At 51.3% G+C, this 20,640-nt stretch overlaps 1 protein-coding gene across 1 annotated transcript in view; it reads right to left on the reverse strand.

Annotated features, from left to right (window-relative positions):
- LOC111144640 (ankyrin 1) overlaps nucleotides 1-20,640 on the reverse strand; it is a 204,951-nt gene that overhangs the window by 54,699 nt on the left and 129,612 nt on the right. The window contains exons 3-14 of the mRNA XM_022499035.1: nucleotides 14,122-14,220; nucleotides 10,206-10,304; nucleotides 9,581-9,679; nucleotides 8,441-8,626; nucleotides 7,338-7,436; nucleotides 6,783-6,881; nucleotides 6,380-6,478; nucleotides 4,131-4,328; nucleotides 2,667-2,765; nucleotides 2,148-2,246; nucleotides 1,510-1,608; nucleotides 256-453 (exon numbers count right to left, since the gene is read on the reverse strand). Of these exons, the coding sequence (XP_022354743.1) occupies nucleotides 256-453; nucleotides 1,510-1,608; nucleotides 2,148-2,246; nucleotides 2,667-2,765; nucleotides 4,131-4,328; nucleotides 6,380-6,478; nucleotides 6,783-6,881; nucleotides 7,338-7,436; nucleotides 8,441-8,626; nucleotides 9,581-9,679; nucleotides 10,206-10,304; nucleotides 14,122-14,220 (1,473 nt within the window). The remainder of the gene's footprint in view (nucleotides 1-255; nucleotides 454-1,509; nucleotides 1,609-2,147; nucleotides 2,247-2,666; nucleotides 2,766-4,130; nucleotides 4,329-6,379; nucleotides 6,479-6,782; nucleotides 6,882-7,337; nucleotides 7,437-8,440; nucleotides 8,627-9,580; nucleotides 9,680-10,205; nucleotides 10,305-14,121; nucleotides 14,221-20,640) is intronic.

The following is a 20,640-nucleotide window of genomic DNA, read 5'->3' on the forward strand; positions in this document are numbered from 1 at the left end:
AGAGCTAAAAGCTGGCCCATGATAAAGGGATGAAGGCTTGGTGGGTGGATGAGAAATGACAGTTTTACCAACTTTCTAGGGAAGGACAGCCCATTGGGCTCACAGACGGTGGCCAGTCTGGGGGTGCCGCCCTCCCAGCTACTTTCAGCATCATCCAGGCAACAAAGAGAACCAGGCTGGAATGCCCATCCCACACCCCAGACCCAGCGGTGACTAGCCAGTGGCCTCTCAGGAACCGGAGGAAGGAGGCTGTACCTTGGTCATGCATGCCTGGGATGCTTCCTTTTCCAGAAGGGCCAGGGCCGTCTCCACATGGCCCTCCCGGGCTGCGATGTGCAGCGGAGTGTGCCCGGCAGTGGTGGCCAGGTTGGGATTGGCGTTATTTTCTAGCAGAAGCTTCACCATGTTTACGTGACCAATGCGAGCCGCGCAGTAAAGCGGGGTCTGGTCATCCTGGAACCCAAAGGGAAAACAAAGAACAGGGAATACTAAGGTTTCTTAATCCAGTCACTTTACAAAGGAGAGTGAGGCCCGGAAAGGGTAAGTGACTTTCTCAAGGTCACACAGCTAGGAAGATGAAGAGCTGGGATTCAAATCAGGTGTTTGAGTTACAGAAACAAATACGCTCTCTCGTTTAATCCTCCCAACTACCCTGCTAACTTGTACCCTTACAAGTGGGTGGTTATTTCTACTGAACTGCCTAAAGGCTCAGCCTTTCCATCTGTAAAATGGGAACAGTAATCTACCTCACGGGGCTCTGGTTAAGATCAAGCAGGCAGTGTATTTAAATGCTTCATATAGTTTAACAGGCACTCTTCCTGTCTCCCAAGTCACATCGGAGAGGATACTGGCCTTTCTGCTTGAACGGGGCCGTGGGAGCCTGAACTGCTAAAGAGGAGAGATGACGTTTTCTTCCCACCCTTGCTCCTCCTCCTCCCCTGATGCTGACGGGGTTTGAGGCTAAGGTCTCTGTGCCAGGGGCCCTGTGCACGGCCCAGACACAAAATCATGGTTCTAACTCTAAACAGAGCCTCTGTCATGGGAAGAGTAGAAAACCCAATCTCGGTCAAAGCCGATCACCTTGCAAATTTAGTAGCAATTCTTACTGCTCACTCGCCCAACCCCTTGAGAATATTTTTCCAACAAGGATCATCTTCCATTTTTTAGATCAAGTAATTCCTGACTGGTTTTCAGTGGTAACATTTTCTCCAAAAAGTTGCTTCTCTTTTTATACCATGACTGTGATGGCCATGAAATGCTTTCGGCCCCTAAACCCTGCAGGCCGCCCATGCTCTTTGGGCCCTCATTACCCTAACGAACAGGACAGCTCTGATGCAGACATACCCTGGCCTTCTCAGAACCCCTGCAAAGCAGAACCAGAGCGTTCAGGACAACCCCCGTGGGCATGGCGAGGAACATTTGTGCCACAGGCCTCTAATAAGAAAGGATTTCTCCTCACTGCCCTCGAATTGCTTATATCCCAGGATCCCTCCCACCTCCAGAACTCACCTTGGCCTTGGCATTGACTTTGGCTTTGTTCTGGAGCAAATATTTGGCTACTTCCGTGTGTCCTGCTCTGGCTGCCATGTGCAACGGCGTCTCCACTTTCTGTAAAACCACAGAATTAAAGAAATGTTAACCCATGCCGAGTTTCCAAAAGGACACACGCAGAGTTCCAAAGTGCCAACCTGGGGTAACTTGTTGGGTTTTTGTCCAAGAGGTGGAGTTGTTCCAACAAGCAACTACTTTAGCCTTTAGCTTGCTGACACCTGGTGTGTGGGGTGTGTGTGTGTGTGTGTGTGTGTGTGTGTGTGTGTATGTGTGTTTGCGTGTGTGTGTGTTCTAGGTATACTTTAAAAGCAAACCTCAGAGCTGATGAATGTTAAAAACTGTAAATGCATTCCCAGAAACACTTACAGAAGTTCCCAAATTATTGTCTAAAAGAAAACTCCTAGGACTGACAGATGTGTGACAAATTTAACTGGGAACGGCTCAAGACCTACACATATTCTCCCCAAATCTGAAGGCTCTCCTACTGTGAGAATTCTAGCTCTCTCCCCAGAGAGGTGATCTCAGGATCAGTACCTCATCTCCCCTCCGAGCTCTCAGTCCAGAGGACGGAGCCCTTACTCTCCCCACGGGCTTACCACGTTGGAGACATTGGGTGATGCTTCGCGCTGTAGAAGGTTCTTCACGATGGGCAGATGCCCCATGAAGGAGGCCACGTGGAGAGGTGTCAAGCCAGACTGGAACACACAAGAGAGGAATGAGAACAGAGGAGCCTTTCCTGCTCCTACAAAGAAGAGAAAGCCAGATGAATCTACTTTCTTGTTTCTAGGGGCTCCAGAATGGTTTTCCAAGCAAAGGGAGTTCAATGAGATAGGTTTGCTTTCAGGGTAATGGGTGGAGGAAAAAAAATCACTGCAGGGTGATTCTGTCCGCTTTGCAACTCAAAAACATGCATCTGATCTTGGAAAGCTCCCTGAAACTTGACACACGTTCCCTTGTCTCAGTCACCCAATGTGTTCCTTCAAGCAGTCTGAACTCGCACGCACACACACACGCAGTCCTGCAGTCCCACGTAGCTAAAAAGAACAACTCTCCAGAAAGCTGTTGGAGGAAGACCACGGGCAGGAAGCCTCTGCCCGTCTGTGGGGTTCTCCTACCTCAGTAACAGCATCAATGGAGGCCCCCGTCTTCAGCAGCAGATCCATGACACGGATGTGGTTCTTCTTACAGGCGATATGTAAGGGGGTGAAGCCATTCTGCGGCCCCACACATAGGGAGACAGACAAGCAGGAACTTACAAGACGAGCCCGAGGGGCCCCCAAACCGCCTCTGCCCACTGCCCCTGCCTGGACGGTCGGCTACTGCCCGTCACCTGAGAGGCCGGCGGCTCCCACTTTCTGCACCAAGCATGTTCCTGAAGAAGTTGTTCATAAACCCTTTTTTCTTTTTTAATTAATCATATTTTTGGAGGCGTAAAAAGGGCCTGCTGTTTTCAGTTTCCTTCAGGGGAAACTGGCAATCAAGAGCACTTTTTGTGAAGCAAATCCTGTTTCCTCTCCCCTGAAACCATGGATCATTTTTAGTAAAGTGGATTTCGGAATAGCAGCTCTGCCGGGAGTTTTGTTTGTTTCTGTCTGTTTTTTCCAAGGGCTTTACTCCCATAGGCTGGGGTTCCCAAAGTTGGGGGAGGGGATTTTGTCGCCCCCCCCCCCCCCCCCCGCCTGCCGCCACGGCATTTGCCAATGTCTGGAGACACTGCTGATTGTCATCACCAGCGGAGAAGGAGATCAACCCCCGGGGAGGAGGGCAAGGATGCTGCTAAACGTCCTACCAGGCATATCAGACCCAAAATGACAATAGCGCTGAGGCTGAGAAATGCCCCCGCTATCTCAGAATCGTCCCTGGCGTGTGGCAAGAGCTCAGTGAAAGCTTTCTGAATGAAGGAGCCACCCTTGCAAGACCTGGAATCTCCCCTGTCTTCTGAAGTCTGCCCTGTGGGAGTGGGCGGAGAGGAGATGGTGGTCAAGGCCATGCTCTGTGCAGAGCTCTGGCCCCAGCAGATCCCTGACCCTGCCCTCAGAACGCCTGGCCTGGGGCAAGAGGCTCTGAGGACTCCCAGTCCTAGGAGGGAACTCGCTTTAGGCAAGAACTCCTTTCTATACCAGCACTAGGAAAACTCTACACCTGTGAGCAGGGGAAGGGTGCTTAGCTCGGCCCAGGTCATTCAGCCACCAAAGTAGATAAAAAAGGCGGCCTAGAAGGAATCACTGTACTGCAACCCCAGGCTGGCCTAGAGGGAGTGGCGCCCCAACCCACACACATACCACGGACACTGCTTCTTAGTGAGGTCTCCTGGGCCTGATCCCCCTCCCCCCACCCCCCACCCCCCACCTCAGTCTGTCATCAGGGTGCCGAATGGGGAGTGGAAAGTTTACCATCCTGCCTCTGTGCTGCCATGTCCCCCAGGCCCTAGCCGGTGCCACCACCTTCCGGGCCCTAGTCTCAGGGGTACCTCCAGTCACCAACATGTGCCCTTCCCACCAGGCTCAGCCATGCAGCTCTGGTCCTGCTTCCCTTGGCCTTTGCCCCTCTGACACCTTCTCTAGTAGCCTCCCACTCACCAGGGCTCTGGAATTTGGTTTGGCTCCTTTATCCAAAAGGACCTTGGCTACTCTGTGATGGCCGCAGTGGGCTGCCACGTGGAGGGGGGTCAGATGGTCCAGGGTGATGTCATCTATCTCTGCGTTGTATTGCAATAGAAGTCGGACACAGTCAAGGTGGTCTCCCTGAGCCGCCATGTGAATGGGGGATAAGCCGTTCTGGGAGAAGAGGGAGAAACAAGCAAGTAGCAAAGGAAATGAACACAGAAATTCAAGGCAATGATTCCAACCTCACGTCCTTCTTCTTCCCTACGCAATGTTTCCACATGGCCCCGGCGCTCCTGCCGGGTTCTGATCATACTCTCCACCTCATCAAATCCTCCAAGCCAGCTCCAGCCAGGCCGACCTCTTCCGGGAACCCTTCCCAGACCACCCGAGACTTCTGTGGGCTTTTCTTTATCTGTCCCACTCACGCGGACACTCCTCATGGATTTGTTGAATTGTGTCTGTAATGAACTTGTCAGGTGCGTGTCTCCATACTTATCAGCCTCTTCAGATCAGTGACTGTGCCTTCCATCTCTCATAGGCCCCACAATCCCCATACGAGCATGAGACACACAAAGCGGTCCATTTATATGCTTTTGAATGAACGAATGACCACAACACAGAACTTGGATCTAGAGCCCTCTGTTCTGCGCTCCTAACACACACACACACATCACTTGAACAACTTCATTAAGGACTTTCACTCTTCCTTAGGTAGCAATCTCTTAAAACAACAACAACAACAACAACAAAACAACAAACCAACATTAAAAACAAAGGAGACTCTTCACTCAATCCTTCACACATTAATTCAACAAATATTTACTAAGTGATTAATGAGCACCAGGTATGGGTTAAGCTCTGGAGAAACAAAAGACAACAGACACAATCCCTGGCAGAAGGAAGCTTGTGCACACACAGGCAAAAGAGGTGGAAACAGATACATTGTTGCCATTCAGTGCTGTAACAGCAGGGAAGGCAAGATCAAAGCACAGAGGTCCACTGGAAGGTAGCGTTTCCAGGAGGGAGGAAGGGGAGGAAAAGCTCTCAGGAGGAGGTGGCCCAGAGCTAGGACTTCTCTAGGAAGACAGAAAAGGAAGAATCTCTTAGCAAAGGGAGCAGTGCGGACTGGATCACAGAGGCAGAGATCCTTCGGGAACTTGGGGAGCTCTACCTATGCAGTTAGAGGTGCAGGAGGACCACGCCTGACGGGGGCACAGAGCTGGGCTCCAGGGAGGCAGGAGCAGCATCAAGACAATCTGTGAGCTCAGGCACTGGGATGTTAGCTTTCAGAAAGGGAGCAAGAAAAGATTTTCAGCAAGGGAGGCACACAACCAGGCTGCATGACAGCTAGTATCTGTGTTACGGGTTGAATTGTGTCATCTCAAAATTCACTTGTTCAAGTCCTAACCCCAGGTACTCAGGACGTGACGTTATTTGGAAATCAGGTCACTGCAGATGTCGTTAGTTACGATGAGGTCTTTCGTGGGGGCCCGAATACAATATGAGTGCTGTCCTCATAGAAAGGGGAAGTTTGGACATACACACTCAGACACAGAAACCATGCCATGTGGACAGGAAGGCAGAGGTCAGGGTGATGCCAAAGCAGTGCCAAAGATGGCCAGCAACCATTGGATGCCAGGAGAGAGGCTTAGAACAGATTCCCCCTCACAACCTCTGAAGGTACCAGGTCTGCTGACCCTGATCTCAGATTCCCAGCTTCTAGAACTGTGGGATGATGGGTTGCTGTGGTTCAAGCCACCCAGCATGAGGCACTTTGCTACCCCAGCCCTAGCAAGCTAAGCATTAGCTGCCACTCAGAGACCGACACAAAGGTCATGCCATACTTCCCAACGCTCAGTGAAGACTGGCCCGCTGCCTGTATTTGTAAATAAAGTTTTATTGGAATACGACTGCTAGTTTGCATATTATCCATGGCTGCCCTCCTACTACAATGGCAGAGTTAAATTGTTGCAACAGAGATCGTGGCTTGCGGAGTCTAAAAATACTGACTATACGGCCCTTTAGAGAAAAAGAGGGCCATGCCCGATCTGGCTAATGATTAGAGCTATACTGAGTGTCTCCCGTGGGACAGGCATTGGGGTATACAACACGCTGGTTCAGCTGGTTAGCATCTCTGTTTTCTAGAGCTGGGATTTGATCCTGAGTGGGCCTGACCTGGAGCCCTGCCAAAAGGACGTTCCTCACAGAAGGGAAGCACGAACCTTGGTTTTGGCTTGGATGGGTGCCCCGTGGTCCAGCAGGATCTCTGAGATTCGCACGTGCCCATTCCGAGCTGCACAGTGGAGAGGTGTCAATTCATCCTTTAAAAGAGCCCAAAAGAGAAAGCCCCGAAGGCACCTATCAGAGCCACTGCACAGAAGACTGCCCCCAGTACAGCTGCGGCCACAGGAAGCTCAGACGCTTCCTTCAGGACCAGCTCGTCTCCAGCACAGCCCACTGTGTCTCCTGCTGCCTATTGGCTCCCACCACAGCTGTTTCAAGAGGCCAGGGGCCCACCACTCGCTGGCCACAGAGAGGCCACCAGCGGGCCATCACAGAGCCGGGGAGACTCTGGAAGGCAGAACTCCCTCCCCCCGGCCTTCCACGGAGCTCACTGACACCCACCTTGGTCCTTGTTTCTATCTGGGCCCCCCGGTCCAGCAGGAGCCGCACCATGATCACGTTCCCTCTGCGGGAGGCGATGTGCAGTGGCGTGATGCCGTTCTGGAAGGGGGAGGAACAGGAACCAGTCAGGCTGTGACGTCCTCCTCTCCAGGGCAGCGGGTCTGCACCCCATGCCTGTGTCCCCCCAGCCCTATGGTGGCAGCAATGCAAGAAGGCACTTTCAGCCTACCGGTAGGATGCTTCTCTCCTAGGAATGATCTCAAAACCTATGAGGACATGACGGCATCCTTGTTGATCGCCGCAATCGGGCCAAGCCCTGTCTCCCAAGCCCTGTCATCACAACAGACTGGAAGAAAGCCCTGCCCTCCAGCCTTCCTCGAGAATGGACAAATGGAAACTGACGATCAGACACAAACCAAGGAGGAGCTTAAGAGACACCAGGGCTGTCTCACCTGGGGGCACTCACGCCATGAGGAGGAAACCCAGGTTGTCACAGTGAGGGGCTGACAAGCCCAGAACCCTGGCCCAAGAGCAGGGCCTGCTGGGGAGACTTACCTGGGGCGTGAAGTTGACGCTGGCACCCCTGTTGAGGAGCAACTGGGCCACGTTGAGGTTCTCGTAGTGAGCTGCGATGTGGAGGGGGGTGAATCCCGTCTGGGGCACAACAGAGGGGGACAACTTGTCACAAGTCATGCTCTGCCATTTCCACCTCAGAATAAGGACAGGGCTTCTGGAAATGTCGGCAGGGCCCGAGCGCCCGAGATGGAAAGGTTTGCCTCGTGGCAAGTCATATTCAAGGCTGGGTGCCACCTCGGAGGGCCTTCCATTCTTTGTTTTACAGTTCCCGTGGACAAACCACGGACTAGCATTACCTCAAACTCAGCAGGGCCCACTCACGTGAATGGCTACTTATGAAGAAATGTTAATGAACGAATGAAAAGTGTTACAGGGGCCATGATCTTCACTCTAGAGATGGCTTCAGTCCCCTAAAAGGGAGTGGTGACTCAGCTGGCTGGCCAAAGGTGGCCCTTTTGACCCGTTGGCGGGTCATTGTCATCATTCTGTCCCATAAACCTGAGAGCATGCCTGATCCAGTCAGCAGCCTTCTAGACAAAACCCAGCGACCGTGGGCTGAAGGGACCATGTGACTAGCTCAGGTGATCCACTCCCACTAGAGCCCAAACTTACAGACAACAGATCAGCTGTGCCTCAAAACATCAGAGAGCGCAGGTCTAGGCCTCTAGGTAGCCCTCCCCATTCTCATCTCCTCACGTAGGGACACCTCCTCTCCTCCACCAGGGATCCACCAGGAAAAGAGGGGGGGTTAAATTCTAGAACACCACCTGCTAGCCCTTAAAGTTCCATTCTGGCCAGTTTCATGCCAGCCTGCCCCGGATACTTTTCCGGGTGACCAGGAGCGACGCGAACCTTTCCTGCTCCACACCGAGCACCTCTTCCTGGGTGTTCACTGGGAGTTTGAAGCGGTTCTGCCCATGGGGGCCCCTCCAGGACACTAGCGGGAACCCGAAGGTGCCGAGGGTGGGGGCTGGTGGTGCTCCGTGTGCTGGGCTAGGTCCATTCCCAGTCACGGGGCATTCTCGGGGCACGGCCAGGGGTGACCCCTGCGGCTCCGCAGCCCAGGGATGAGCCACCCTCACCTTGGAAAGCACATCTGGGTTGGGGTCATTCTGCAGCAGGACCGCAGCCGTCCGTGTGTCATCGTTGCGCGCCGCGATGTGTAGGGCGGGTAGGCGCACTTTCCCCTTCGTCCCATAGTTGATGAGGTGGGCCACCACATTCTCATGGCCCTGCTGCAGAGCCACCGCAAGAGGCGTGAAGCCGTCCTGGCCACAGGAAAGGAGGAAATCTCCATGTGCTCTGACCGCACCCGCCCACTCACTGGCCGCCAGGCAGAACACACGCTTTCCTGCCTCAGGGCTCTTGCTAGGGACGGGCCCTCAGCCTGAAATGCCTCTCTTACCATTGAGAGCCCTCTTCATCTGTCAAGCTCCGTTTCAATGCTACCTCCTCCCAAAAGCCTATCTTGAACCACTTTCTTCCTCCGCAATCTCCCAGAGCCCAAAGCCATTCATTTTCCTTTATAACTTGTTCCCAGTCTGAGTGCTCTGAGGGCTTTTTACTGCCCTCTGTTTCCCTGCCTACCCTCTCTGTCACCCTTCAACATGGTGGAGGCTCATTCCTTTCTTCATCGTACGAGGGTTAGTAACACCTAGCAAATGCTAGAAACTACGCCAGGCACTGAGGACTGGATCGTGAGCTACCGTGATCAATCTCCTTGGTTGTGCGCCGAGGGGCACAGGACCCCGTGGCTGGTGAAGAATGAGCAGAAAGTCACGTGACTGTTGAGTGTGACAACGTCAGTCATGAAGAGAGGCTTGGACTCCATCTAGCTCAATTTCATCCCTTCGTCAATGACAAAACTCAGGACCAGAGCTGAAGGGACTCATGGTCTGTGGCCAGATCCTTTCTCATTAAGGTCCAGCCTTCAGTGGTGCTTAGTGTGGGAAGGACAAGCCTGAGTCTGATGTCATTTCTCCAGTATGTGTCTGGGCATTCCTCAAGACCCATGACTCTGTCTCTTCCTCCCTCGGAGAGCCCAGCAGCGCCCAGGATTAGTGCAGTGAGCAGAAGGGAGAGAGCACACAATGACACTCCACACCGGTCGTGACACAGGAACTCTTTCAAGCCATGTCCCAGGGATACACACCCCCAATGGTGTCCTGCACCCGGGGCGGGGGGGGCGTCCAGCAGGAAGGCCGTTTGCCCAAAGTACTTACTTCTGTGGCTACATTCTGATTAGCTCCATTTTCCAGTAAAAACTTAACCACTTCCAAGTGATTCTCTTGTGCTGCCATGTACAGGGGTGTAAAGCCTTTCTGTAGACCAAGAGTGAAAGTCATTAACATTCACCCACAAAATGAGAGATGCTAAACCCAGAGCAGAATCGTCTCAACCTGAGGACAGCTCTCTCTTCACCCTATTTTCACCTAGCCCAACGGGGCCATGTCCCCGCCCACACCTCCGGATGGAAAAACTCATTGATGCTTCCAAATGGTTTACTGGGATTATTACAAAAGGCCACCAGGTGGGGGCGACACTCCATGAAAATCAGCCTCTTGCCGCCAGACACACAGCGTCTATTTTCACTCCTTTCCTCTGAAGTCCCCGTATCTCACCCACCCCTAAACACACTTTCTCTCCCCAAGCGTGCCAGAGCTAGATACATCGTTTGGTTTAACTGAACAGAGATGGGGGTCCACAACGATCAACCACCTCACTCTTAGAACACGCATGCAAACACGCACTGCCGATTAATCTAGACCATGTGCTCACAGTGTAACAGAAATGCAGGTGGAGAAGAAGGCCAGCGCCCTCTGGCCCGGGGCCCCAGAGGACCATCACCTGTGACTGGGCGTTGACATTGGCGCCATAGTTGACCAGCTCCCGGACCACCTCATCCTGACCAGCGAGGGCGGCGATGTGCAGAGCTGTGTTCCCTTTCTGAAACACATGGAGGAGAGGAAGCAGAGCAGGTTTCCCACCAGGCTGTCAATGGTGCTGTGACAGTCAAAGGTAAAGTCACCATTAAGGGTACACTAATAAGGCTGTGCGTTGGGGTGGAGGACAGTGGGTTTTCTTTATGAGACGAAACGGGTAGATGACACCCATGAGTGTGCCTGACCCGTTATACACCTTGAAATAGTACTGAAAGCCCAGGGAGGAAAAGCCTTCCTGTTCTCCACACAGAAAATTTCACGCTGAAGAACAAAGAAACCACTTCCCAACACCTAATCCGCCGCCCACAGACGCAGCGTTCTGTCATCGGCTGACGGACAGTCGGCGTTTCTCTGGACACACACTGAAAGGTTTGCCAGACGAGCCGGACTTCCGTGGACTTCCAGCTCCTCACAAGCTGTAACTCGGCAGGACCACACGGAGCCCCCGCTGGGTCCGGAGCTCTGGGGAAGGAGGCCGGCAGAGGCCACAGGCTTGGCGCCCTTCCCCCGGGAGCTGGGCCAAGGGGGACAGAGGAATGAAAGACGAAGAGAGGGAAGGGCAGAAATACGCAAAGGGGCTGGGGCAGGTTCTGAGGGGATGGCTAGAGCACTCAGATTTTCTTGTCTGGATCCATTCTGGGTCTCTGACAATTGCTAGATGGGGTTCAGGTCCAGCAGGCTGCTTTCTGCCCATGTCCCTCCTATCTCCCGGATGTCCAGGGACGGGAACACAGGCACATTCTCTGACTCACCTACGTGACCCCCACGGGCACCCCAGCTCTGTGAGAGGCAGGCAGGACAGGAGCCCCCCCACCCTCCGACAGCTTCTGTCCACAGGGCAGGCGGAAGAAAATGGGACCTATCTGGGCCCACTTGTCCCTCTGCTATGTAAGGAGCAGAGATCTCAAACAAACTCATCTTTTTGTAGTTCAGATGGCATGTAATTTACTAAACTACATAAACACTTGCTAATCCATCTCAGGCAACTCAAGCCCTGGCAAGTAGGGACTTCAGACTCGGGTCCACGCACTGGGGCCATCTGTCACTAGGAGAAGAAGAGTGGCCTCATCTGGGCGGAACAGAGCGGTGCAGGCGCCAAGTTCTGTGCCCCCCCAACCCCCACCCCACACGGCCATCGCTGCCCTCGGCCCCCGCAGGTGGGAGAGGTAGCCCCACTGAGGGCACCAGGGGGCTGAGGGAGCTCAGGTCTTTGTTTCTAAACTGTGCCCTGAATCAGGCAGGAGGGCCCTGCTCGTCACCTCCCAAGGTTGGTCTTTTTGATTTCTCCTTAAATTCCATTGGATAAACCAAAGGGTTCTTCCTCAAACATCTGTCAAAGAATAAGCGCCAGAAATGAAGGCATGGATGCTGATTAATCACTTTTCATAGAAGTCCGAAGAGCTTATGTCTGGAGGCCAACTCTCTCACTGTACCAAGTGGGACACGGCTGTTGGCACCGGAACCTTCTCTAGAAATCAGGACTCTGATCTCCAAGTCTCCCCATTTAGAAGGACGTGTGCTGTGCCCATTCATGCCTCCACTACACACTGAACACATGTGTGTCAGGCGCCGGTCCAGGCGGGGGAGTATCGAGATGACAGACACTCGGGCTGCTTGCCCTCAAGAAGCAACAATGTCAAGATGTTGCTTTCCATCTGCCCCTCTCTGCCTGAAATCACACGACATCAGAGCTCTCCTCACAGAAATCCATGCCAGGGGTGGTGGAGGGGGGCAGCTGGGCCCACATGGAAACCTGGCCCACGCCACTTTCCAGATCTGGGCTGAGAGCAGCACGGGTGGTGGGTAAGAGCAAAGAGGAGACCGTGGGAAACAGACCCCCCACCTACACACAGATGCACACAGTGTGCGGTGCAACAGGGCCCCTGGCCTGGGGTGAGGGTCCAAGGGCAAGGAGGTGGGGCCTGTTTTCTCCAACCCTCCCCCTGCATGCAGGAACATACTCTCGAAGAAGAAAAAAAAAATTTCTTAGCTACATGTGATCCACAAAGACCCACTCTGTCCCCTGGCTGGGTGTCCTGGAGCTCCTGGAAGGGATGGGGCTGGGGCAGGTCCGGGCACACTCAAGCAGGGAGATGGGGGGTTTCTCCCTCTCCGCCAGCCGAGAGGCTGAGCACAGGCCCCTTCGAGGCAGAGACGGGAGGATGGGACCAGGATGCTTTTGTTTTGTGCTTTTAAAATTTCTAAGCACAGTTTAGGAAACTATATTGGTTTTGGCTTTTTTACTCTTGTCTTTTTTTAATCTTTCTCATGCTTGCGAGACCCATTAGAATTCCCCAATCTGCTATGACTCTTGCTCAGCCCACGGTTTCTGCCTCACCTTTTTTCCTCCCTCTGTGTGGCATTCAGAAACCACGCTGGCTTACAAAATGTCTATAAATAACAAAGACACACCAAGCGTTCGCTTGCAAAATAACAATCAGAGAGGGAAATTCGGCAAGAGCGAAAACGACGAGGAGCCCTGTTCACGTGGCTCTTGGGGCCGCGCCAGGGAAGAGGAGCCTGCAGATGGTGCGCTGCTGGCGGCCAGGTCTGTGGGAGCGCCAGAAGGAAAACTAACTGCATCCCCTTCGTCCACAGAAGACGGGTGGAAACAACTGGTACTTGTCAGGGAAAAAAAAAGTGCCGCACAGACATAGAGAAAGAACAACTCTTGTCTATTTCACCGGCGAGATCGCATGAAAATTATATGACATGACACGATGTGAAAATCACTAATTTTACCGCCAGGGATGATTGCACCTTCCTAATATTTTGGTAATGCACTTCATAACCACTCTATCTGTGGTCCACCTATCATTCTTCCGGCAAATACTCTTGCCGCCTGGAGTGGAGATTGAGGCTGGGCGTGAGACCGCCATGGGTACGGAACAGCAGATGGAAAGAAAGAGGCCAGCAAGGACAAAGCCAAGAGGAAAACCGCGGGAAGTAACCGGGAAGGACAAGAAAAGGAAGCAGTACTCGAGTCAGCAGAGAGAGGTGGTTTTTGTGTGTCATTTTGTTTTGACGTATGGGCGGCGGCATCTTGCTCGCTAAGCAAACGGGATGGATGGATATAAGAAATAAAACCCATTTTGCAACCTGTAGCTGCATGATTTCATGACTGTCGTTTCTGGGCTTACGTCACTGGAGCTACGGGGAAGAGTATGTCGGTGTGGGGGCTGTGACGTCCACCCTTGCTCAGTGCCCCCTGATAGGAAAAGAGAATGCTGTTCAGGGTCATCAGTCAGGGGAGGAAATAAGTGTGGAGCTGACCAAGTAGAATGCTGGAGAAGGATAACTGCGAGGGTCTGGCCCTCTTCTTCCAACCTCAGTAGCAACACAGCCACCAGTATTTGCTGATGCCTATTCGTTTGTCATCTGAATCCTGAAACCAAGTATTATCACCCCCATTTTACAGATGAGGGAATTGAGACTTCTCACTAGCTAACCTACCCAAAGTCACAGAGCATGAAGTAGTTCTTCTGGCATCTGGACCCCAGGCACCTGACTGTGGGGCTTCCAGTGTTCTTAGCCCCTATAGGAGTCAGAGACCCCAAGAAAACAGAAAGTCACCAAAAGAATTCTATTTCTAGGTGCATAATCTGGCAAGGAGGATAAAGCAAAAGCCCACTGACTCCTTGTGGAAATAGAGTCCTGTGCTTTTCAGGTAATTTCAGGGATGCCTAGAACTAGGAAATGATGGGAAGGACAAGAGAAATTCAGAAGCACTCTTGGATTTCTCTCAAGTTTGGGACAAGACAGGAGGGATCCCCCCACACTTGAATATCAACGAAAAGCTCCCCGCTCCCTAAGAGACGTACCTTGGTTGTCGTTTCTAGAATGATTTCTTTGTGCAGAAGTTCAACCACCATCTTCACGTGGCCTTCTTTAGAGGCCAGGTGCAAGCCGTTCAGCCCATTCTGTAAAGAGCAGAGAGGCAGGAAGAGTGGTTAGGGGACTATGCATTCTGCTGTTCCAGTGGCTGAGATGAGGCCACTTCCCTGTGAAGAGATGTGTGACGGGCCAGAAGGGAAGAACGGGAGGGGCCCTGAGTGGCGCTGATCCGGCCTCTCCAAGCTCTTTTCTGCAGAAGCCCCAGATAACAGGAACGCAGGGCGATAACCAGACCACCTCTCCCTGGATTCATCTCCATCTTACGTGTGGGGAAGCTCTCACTAAGGCAGTGGGTGACCTTGAAATTCAGATCTTGGCCACGCTTTTGGCAACCACTTCATGGAAGTGCTGTAGCTTCAATCCCCTGGTTAATTTTCATGGCACCAACCAGTAAAAGCAAAGGGGCAACACCAGTGTATCTTAAACACTTGCAGAGATAAGTGCATATTTAGTAACAACAATGACAAAAAAAAAATTCTGAAATAAGCTCTTTGAAGAATTAAATACCACCAACCACCAGCTATATGATTTCTTCGACAGATGAATCAGTTTTAAAATAGCCCCTTGGCCACCTTGACCTTTCAAATGTGGTCAAAGCTCGTCTGACAGTTCAGTTGTGGGGTATGGGGCGGGGAGAACCAACACTGTCCACGCCCAATGGGCAGTCCACAGGAGCAGAACTCTCCCTGATCACAGAAAGTTCCAGCTGTACATGGCGAGGTTTGAGAGAAGGGTTTACTTGGCACGCTCGCATGTCCTGTCTTCTGATCCTTGCACTTAAGATGCCTGGAAACTTCCTGGCAAAAGCTGACTTCGGAGAGTGCGACTTAGAGCCACACATAATTCCGACAATATGACAGAATTCATTTCGCTTCCAGTGAGGAGCAGATCTTGGTTCCATATGGAAGATGATGTTAGTCAATCAGCACTCCCCGTGCCCCACTGTTGTGTTTTCTTCCTCTTCCTCCTCCTCCTTGCCCACCAGCCATCCCCCCCTCTTCTCCCATTCCTTCCTGTCTCCTGCTTCAGTCAACGCTGTTCTAGCCCGTTGCCTTGCAGAGGGTGCCCCGCAGCCACTGCAGGCTCTGGCCAATGGAAAAGACCCTCGCCACCTCAGCGGGAGGGGCGTGGCTCCTGAGGGTGTGGTTCCTGCAGCCTCACCCACCACGGGCCCCTGAAATCCCCCCTCCCTTTGGGTTCTAGCACTCGTGACCCACGAATGCTCACACCAAGGGATTTTATTCTTGCCCTGGACCCCACCTCTAAAACTCTCTTTACACTGGGGCCTTGAAGACATTCCTGGGGTGGCAGAGAAAAGAGGAGGTGGGCTCCGAAGGGAACTTCCCCTCATTTCCATTCAGTCAGTCCCCGCACCCCCAACATGCAGAGTGCAGTGGGCCAAATCCTTGCACGTCAGCAAAGCCAGCGTGGTAGGGGTTGTGTGAGGGGGAGGCGATGGGAGGGCCCTCTCCCACAACATACGCAAATGCCTAGAAATTACAGTGAGATGATTTCCTCTTGCAGACTGTGCACACCATTAAAGGCAGTGTCCAAAGCGGTGTGAATTATTCACACCCTGGTGTGAACGGGCTTATCAGATAAAGGCTGGGTCCCCGTCAGGTTTGATAACGGAAAGGGAGACAGTGATCTGTGAGAACAGGAAGCTGGGGGAGGGAGAAGAACACTGGGTGGCAGCAAACCAGTTCTCCTCAAATCAATTTGCAAAACACAAATGCGCTGAAAAGCAATCTGTCCAGGGACGGGGGCTCTGGAAGCCTGGAGCCCTTCTCTGCAGCTTCCAGCTCTCGGCTTTACCCCAGGGCAGGTCTGCGCAGGAGTCCCTCCTCCCTCCCAGAGCTGTGCGCTCTGCCAGCCCCTCTTGAAACCCAGCAGTGTTCTGGAAGGTTCCCTGGGATTGCTCAGGACTCGCGCTGGTGTTAGCAGCAGCTGCAGCGTGCTTCCCGCAGGGGACGGGGCTGTGGCGGCAGGGAGAGTGGCATGGTGCTGGTCCCTTCCCATGAGCAGTCGCAGCTCCCGAATGCCTCAAAGCTGGGGAGTTGGCAAGTCAACAAGGAAAACACCTAAGTGGACAGCCGATGATCCGGGCTGTCTGTCCCTGCTCTTCCGAGCCCATGTCAGCATCTCCAACCAGAAGGATTCTAGACGTCCTGTCTGCCCAGAGAATGGAGTGGAACAGGCTGTCGGGATCCCTGAATGCTGAGGAAATCAAGGTCGGGGGTAATCAAATGAGCAGCCAAGGTCACACATCTTTTCTAGAGCACAGCCACATAGAAAACAAATCTGGATTTCCCAAGGGAAAAAAAAGGGCTTGGGGTATTTTGGTGGTGGTGGTTTTAGTTGTCGTTTTCGCCCCCAGGAACTGGTATGTTTCCATCAGAGGATAAAAGCCCATTTCTCCTTGTTTTGCTCACCCGGCAGCTCAGAACAAACCCTCAGTCACAATCACTCATCCGGGTCTGGTCACGGCCACTCTAGTTTGATATCCAAGATTTTATTCCTTGCCCTGGTCCACAGAAAGTCCCTCTGCTTCCCTCCCTGCATCCCAGGCCTCCCCCTAAAAGCTACACTCTTGGCAGGAGGCAGTCACAGAAAAGGGACCATCGCAATAGATCGGTATCTTAAATTGTGTTACTCAGCTTCCATCCCAGACCCTGGATCAACGTTCTCTTTCTTTCTTATGACTTTGTATTTTTCTAACCCTATTTTTGACTGTTTGCTTTCAACATGTTCACCCTAAGTCACCTCTGAGTCTATCACTGTGGTGATATGAATCCAAGCCCCATTTGGCATAGCTGTCACAGCAAGGTGCCTGTGACATGCACGGGAGATATGCACAAAGGCCCAGAACTTATCACAGAATAAGAGCCACGGAACACGTGGGACCTAACGCTCGTCTCAGCTGCTCTCGGAATCCCGGCAGTTACCTAACGCAAGCATTTCCTTAATCCAATCCAGACAAAAGTTACTAAGAACCTATTCCATGCCTGACACCACACTAGAAAGGAATACGATGCAGACCCTTATCCTTGAAGATCTTAATTTAGTAGAGGCAACAGATGCATAAAAAATAAGTGTGAGATAATGTGAAAATGCCCAAAATGGCACGCATGAGATGAGAAGTAGCACAGAGGAAAAAGGAACTGCTCTGCCAAGAGGGTCAGGAAATCTCCCTGGAGGCCTGTTCAAGGAAGCCTGTACACAGGAAGGGATACAAGTCATTAACAATGGCGAGATGAGAAGCTGCTTCTGAGTTTAAATTCTAAACCCATGAGCTAAAATTGCAGAGACCATGTTCCCAGCCCTTCTCATCAAGCGTCCTCCTCCCATCCAGGAAGCATCTTCATTCAGGAGACACACAAGCACCCGACCTCCAGCAGCAAGTTTTCTCCAGCAGCTGACCTCAGCAAGCAGCTGGACGGCTGGTCACCATCCGGCCGCTAAGGTCGCTGAATGCCTGAAAACTCATTTACAGCACATACACAGTAAGGAACTTGTGTAACTGTTTTATTGAATGCATTACTAGGGGTGCCTGGGTGGCTCAGCTGGTTAAGTGTTAGACTCTTAGTTTTGTCTCACGTCAGGGTCTCAGGGTTGTGAGATCAAGCCCCGTGTCAGGCTTCACATGGAGTCTGCCTGACATTCTTTCTCTCTCCCTCTCCCTCTGCTTCTCCCGCTGCAAGCTCTCTCTCTCTTTCTCTCTCTCCAATAAATATAAATAAAGTCTTTTTAAAAATGCATTACTAGCCAATACAGGAGATCATTTCCAGTAATTTGAAATAACCACAGAGATGAGTGATCATCTACCACCTCTTCAAAACCATGATCCATGTTTTATTTCAGTTAATTCAAGTTTCAGTTGTTTGCCGAAAGGAAAAGGTGAGCCGCTGAGCCTTGCCTTGCATCTTTCACCGCTCCAGCTACCTTCCCAGCCCTCCTCTTGATGCCGAATGGCAGACAGACTGCTAAGGGGGATGATGGGGAAAGTCACGTATTTCATATCCCAAATAAGTGGGTGTTGAAGATAAGCAAGAAAAAGGTAAGAGTGTGGCAGTAAATGCTTCAGGTAAATCAGAAGCTGGAGAGCAAAGCAGTAACTACTTGTGGCCACTTTTTAACCACATGCCTTCCTTGGGAAAACAATAGCTTGCCAGATCCCTCTTCCTAAAAACTCTTCCTTCCAGGTCTCCAATTGCATGTACATTTGGTTAACTGACATTGTCCCACAGCCCTTGGCTGCTCAGTTCTATTTTCTCTTTGCCTACTCTTTTTTTTTTTTTAAGATTTTATTTATTTATTTGACAGAGAGAGATCGCAGGTAGGCAGAGAGAGAGAGGAGGAAGCAGGGTCCCTGCGGAGCAGAGAGCCAGATGTGGGACTTGATCCCAGGACCCTGGGCTCATGACCTGAGCCGAAGCCAGAGGCTTTAACCCACTGAGCCACCCAGGTGCCCCATCTTTGCCTACTCTTTTTATTCTGTTGTGTCAATTTTGATCATTTTCATGGACTTATCTTCAAGTTCTCTGATGTCTTCCTCATATGTGTCCAATCTACTGATGAACCTATCAAAGAAACTCCTTATCGCCAAGAAACTGGCTTTTTAAATTTCTAGCATTTTATTTGATTCTTTCTGACACTGTCCATCCCTCTGCTGAAATTCTTCAGCTGTTCATGAATGTTGTTCACCTTTCCTACTAGATCCTTTAACACATTAATCACCGTTATTGTAAAGACCATCTGATTGTTCCAATATCTCATCTCTGAGTCTGCTTCTGTTGATTGCTTTGCCTCCTGACAAAGGTTTTGTTTTCTTCTTATGTGTGTGTATGGGTGTGTGTGTGTGCGTGCGTGTGTATTGACTTAGGTTAGTTGACTTGCGTTTGAGTTTCGCTATCTTCGGTGCACTACAGCCTTCAAATTCCTCTAGATGGAGGCAGCTGGTATCATAAGCTTAGAGTAGGAGCAAGGGTGCTGGAGGGATTCCTGTGTTCCTGATCTCCCTTCAGCTATCAGCCAGCCAACATGCCCGTACCTCAGCTGGGGTCCTTCTCCATGCTTCTGCACCCCTCCCAGCAGTAATATGCTCTTTCTTATTCTGGAGTAGGGAGGGAAGCAGGAGAGCTCTCCTTTGTTTTGACCTAGACTTAGTGTTACAAACAATACCACAAAAGGTCTTGAACCTGGACCTCAAAGGTGGGGGGATTCTCATTTTAAGCATTCTCTCCCATCTCTGTGGCAGGAAGACCTACCTCGTCTTTGTACTTGGTCTTGGGTGGGAGTTTCTTGCTCCTCCTCCAGCAGTAGCAGAACTCTTTTCATTACTAGTACACAACCATTTGGGGACCAGCATCATCTCCTGCCCTCCCCTAGGTGAAAGGGGATTTTGCATCTACCTTTCCTATAGCACCACTGGGTCTTTGCTGTGTCCTGGGGCCAAGGTAGTTTGTTTCTATTCCTGCCCCTGAAGAATGGATTTTCACTTAATGGTCTGAAGGTCAGAGTGTTTGTTTTTGCTTCACATGAGAGAAGGATCCTGGGAAGCAGGCAAGGCTTTTTCTGTTCCTGCCTCTACCTCTGCCTCCAAAGCCACCAAGTGCCTCCTATATTTCTTTGCCATCCTGGGAGACTCTCTGGTCTCCTGACATATCCCAATATTTCTCATGAACACCCACCGGAGGCCTGTGGTTCCAGACACACTGCAGCTCACAATGACCTTTAAGAATTTGTTCAGAGTTTGGCTTGTATAACAGCTGCTTCTTTTTCCCGTACTCTGCCACAGCTGAAATGGTAGCCCTCTCTTTGGAGGGGCTCACCCCTCTTCAGAATTCAGTTAACTTGGTTGCACAATTTGATCTCAAGCCTTCTGAAGGGCTCAGGACGAATTATAATTCTGTAGATTTTCCAGGCCTTTCTCATTGATAGGGCAGGAACGATGTTCTTAGAAGCTCTTTACATCCTACATACTCCCTATACTGAGCCTTTAAGGACACCTACCCCATATGATCTCATTTCTCATGGTCCTAATAGAGCAGACAACATTTTTATGATCTTGTTTGTCAAAAGCGTTCACGCCAAGCATACACACCTGGAGTTTTCATCTTCCTTTGCTCTTTTTCAGGTAAAATGTCAATTTAGAGGATTTTTCTGAGAAGCAATCTGTCCAACAGGAGGGGGAGGAGTTCTCAGCTAGGCTGTGTTTCTTTTAACATTTTTAAGAGGAAGGGAAAAAAAAAGTCACATTCAGCCTGAATGATTTAATTTGGAGTATTTTCTTGTACCAACTGTGAGAAATTCCATTGGCAAAATACACAATTCCAGACATTTGTTCTCAGTAAATTGTTCCTCTGTTTAGCATCTCTGATTGCCCCAATTACACTAATTGATTTCTAAATGTACAAATACAGTAGACATGTCACAAGGAATTTAAC

The sequence above is a fragment of the Enhydra lutris genome, unplaced genomic scaffold (genome assembly GCF_002288905.1).
Source record: "Enhydra lutris kenyoni isolate GAN:26980312 unplaced genomic scaffold, ASM228890v2 scaffoldscaffold11, whole genome shotgun sequence".
In the NCBI taxonomy this organism is placed as follows: Eukaryota; Metazoa; Chordata; class Mammalia; order Carnivora; family Mustelidae; genus Enhydra; species Enhydra lutris.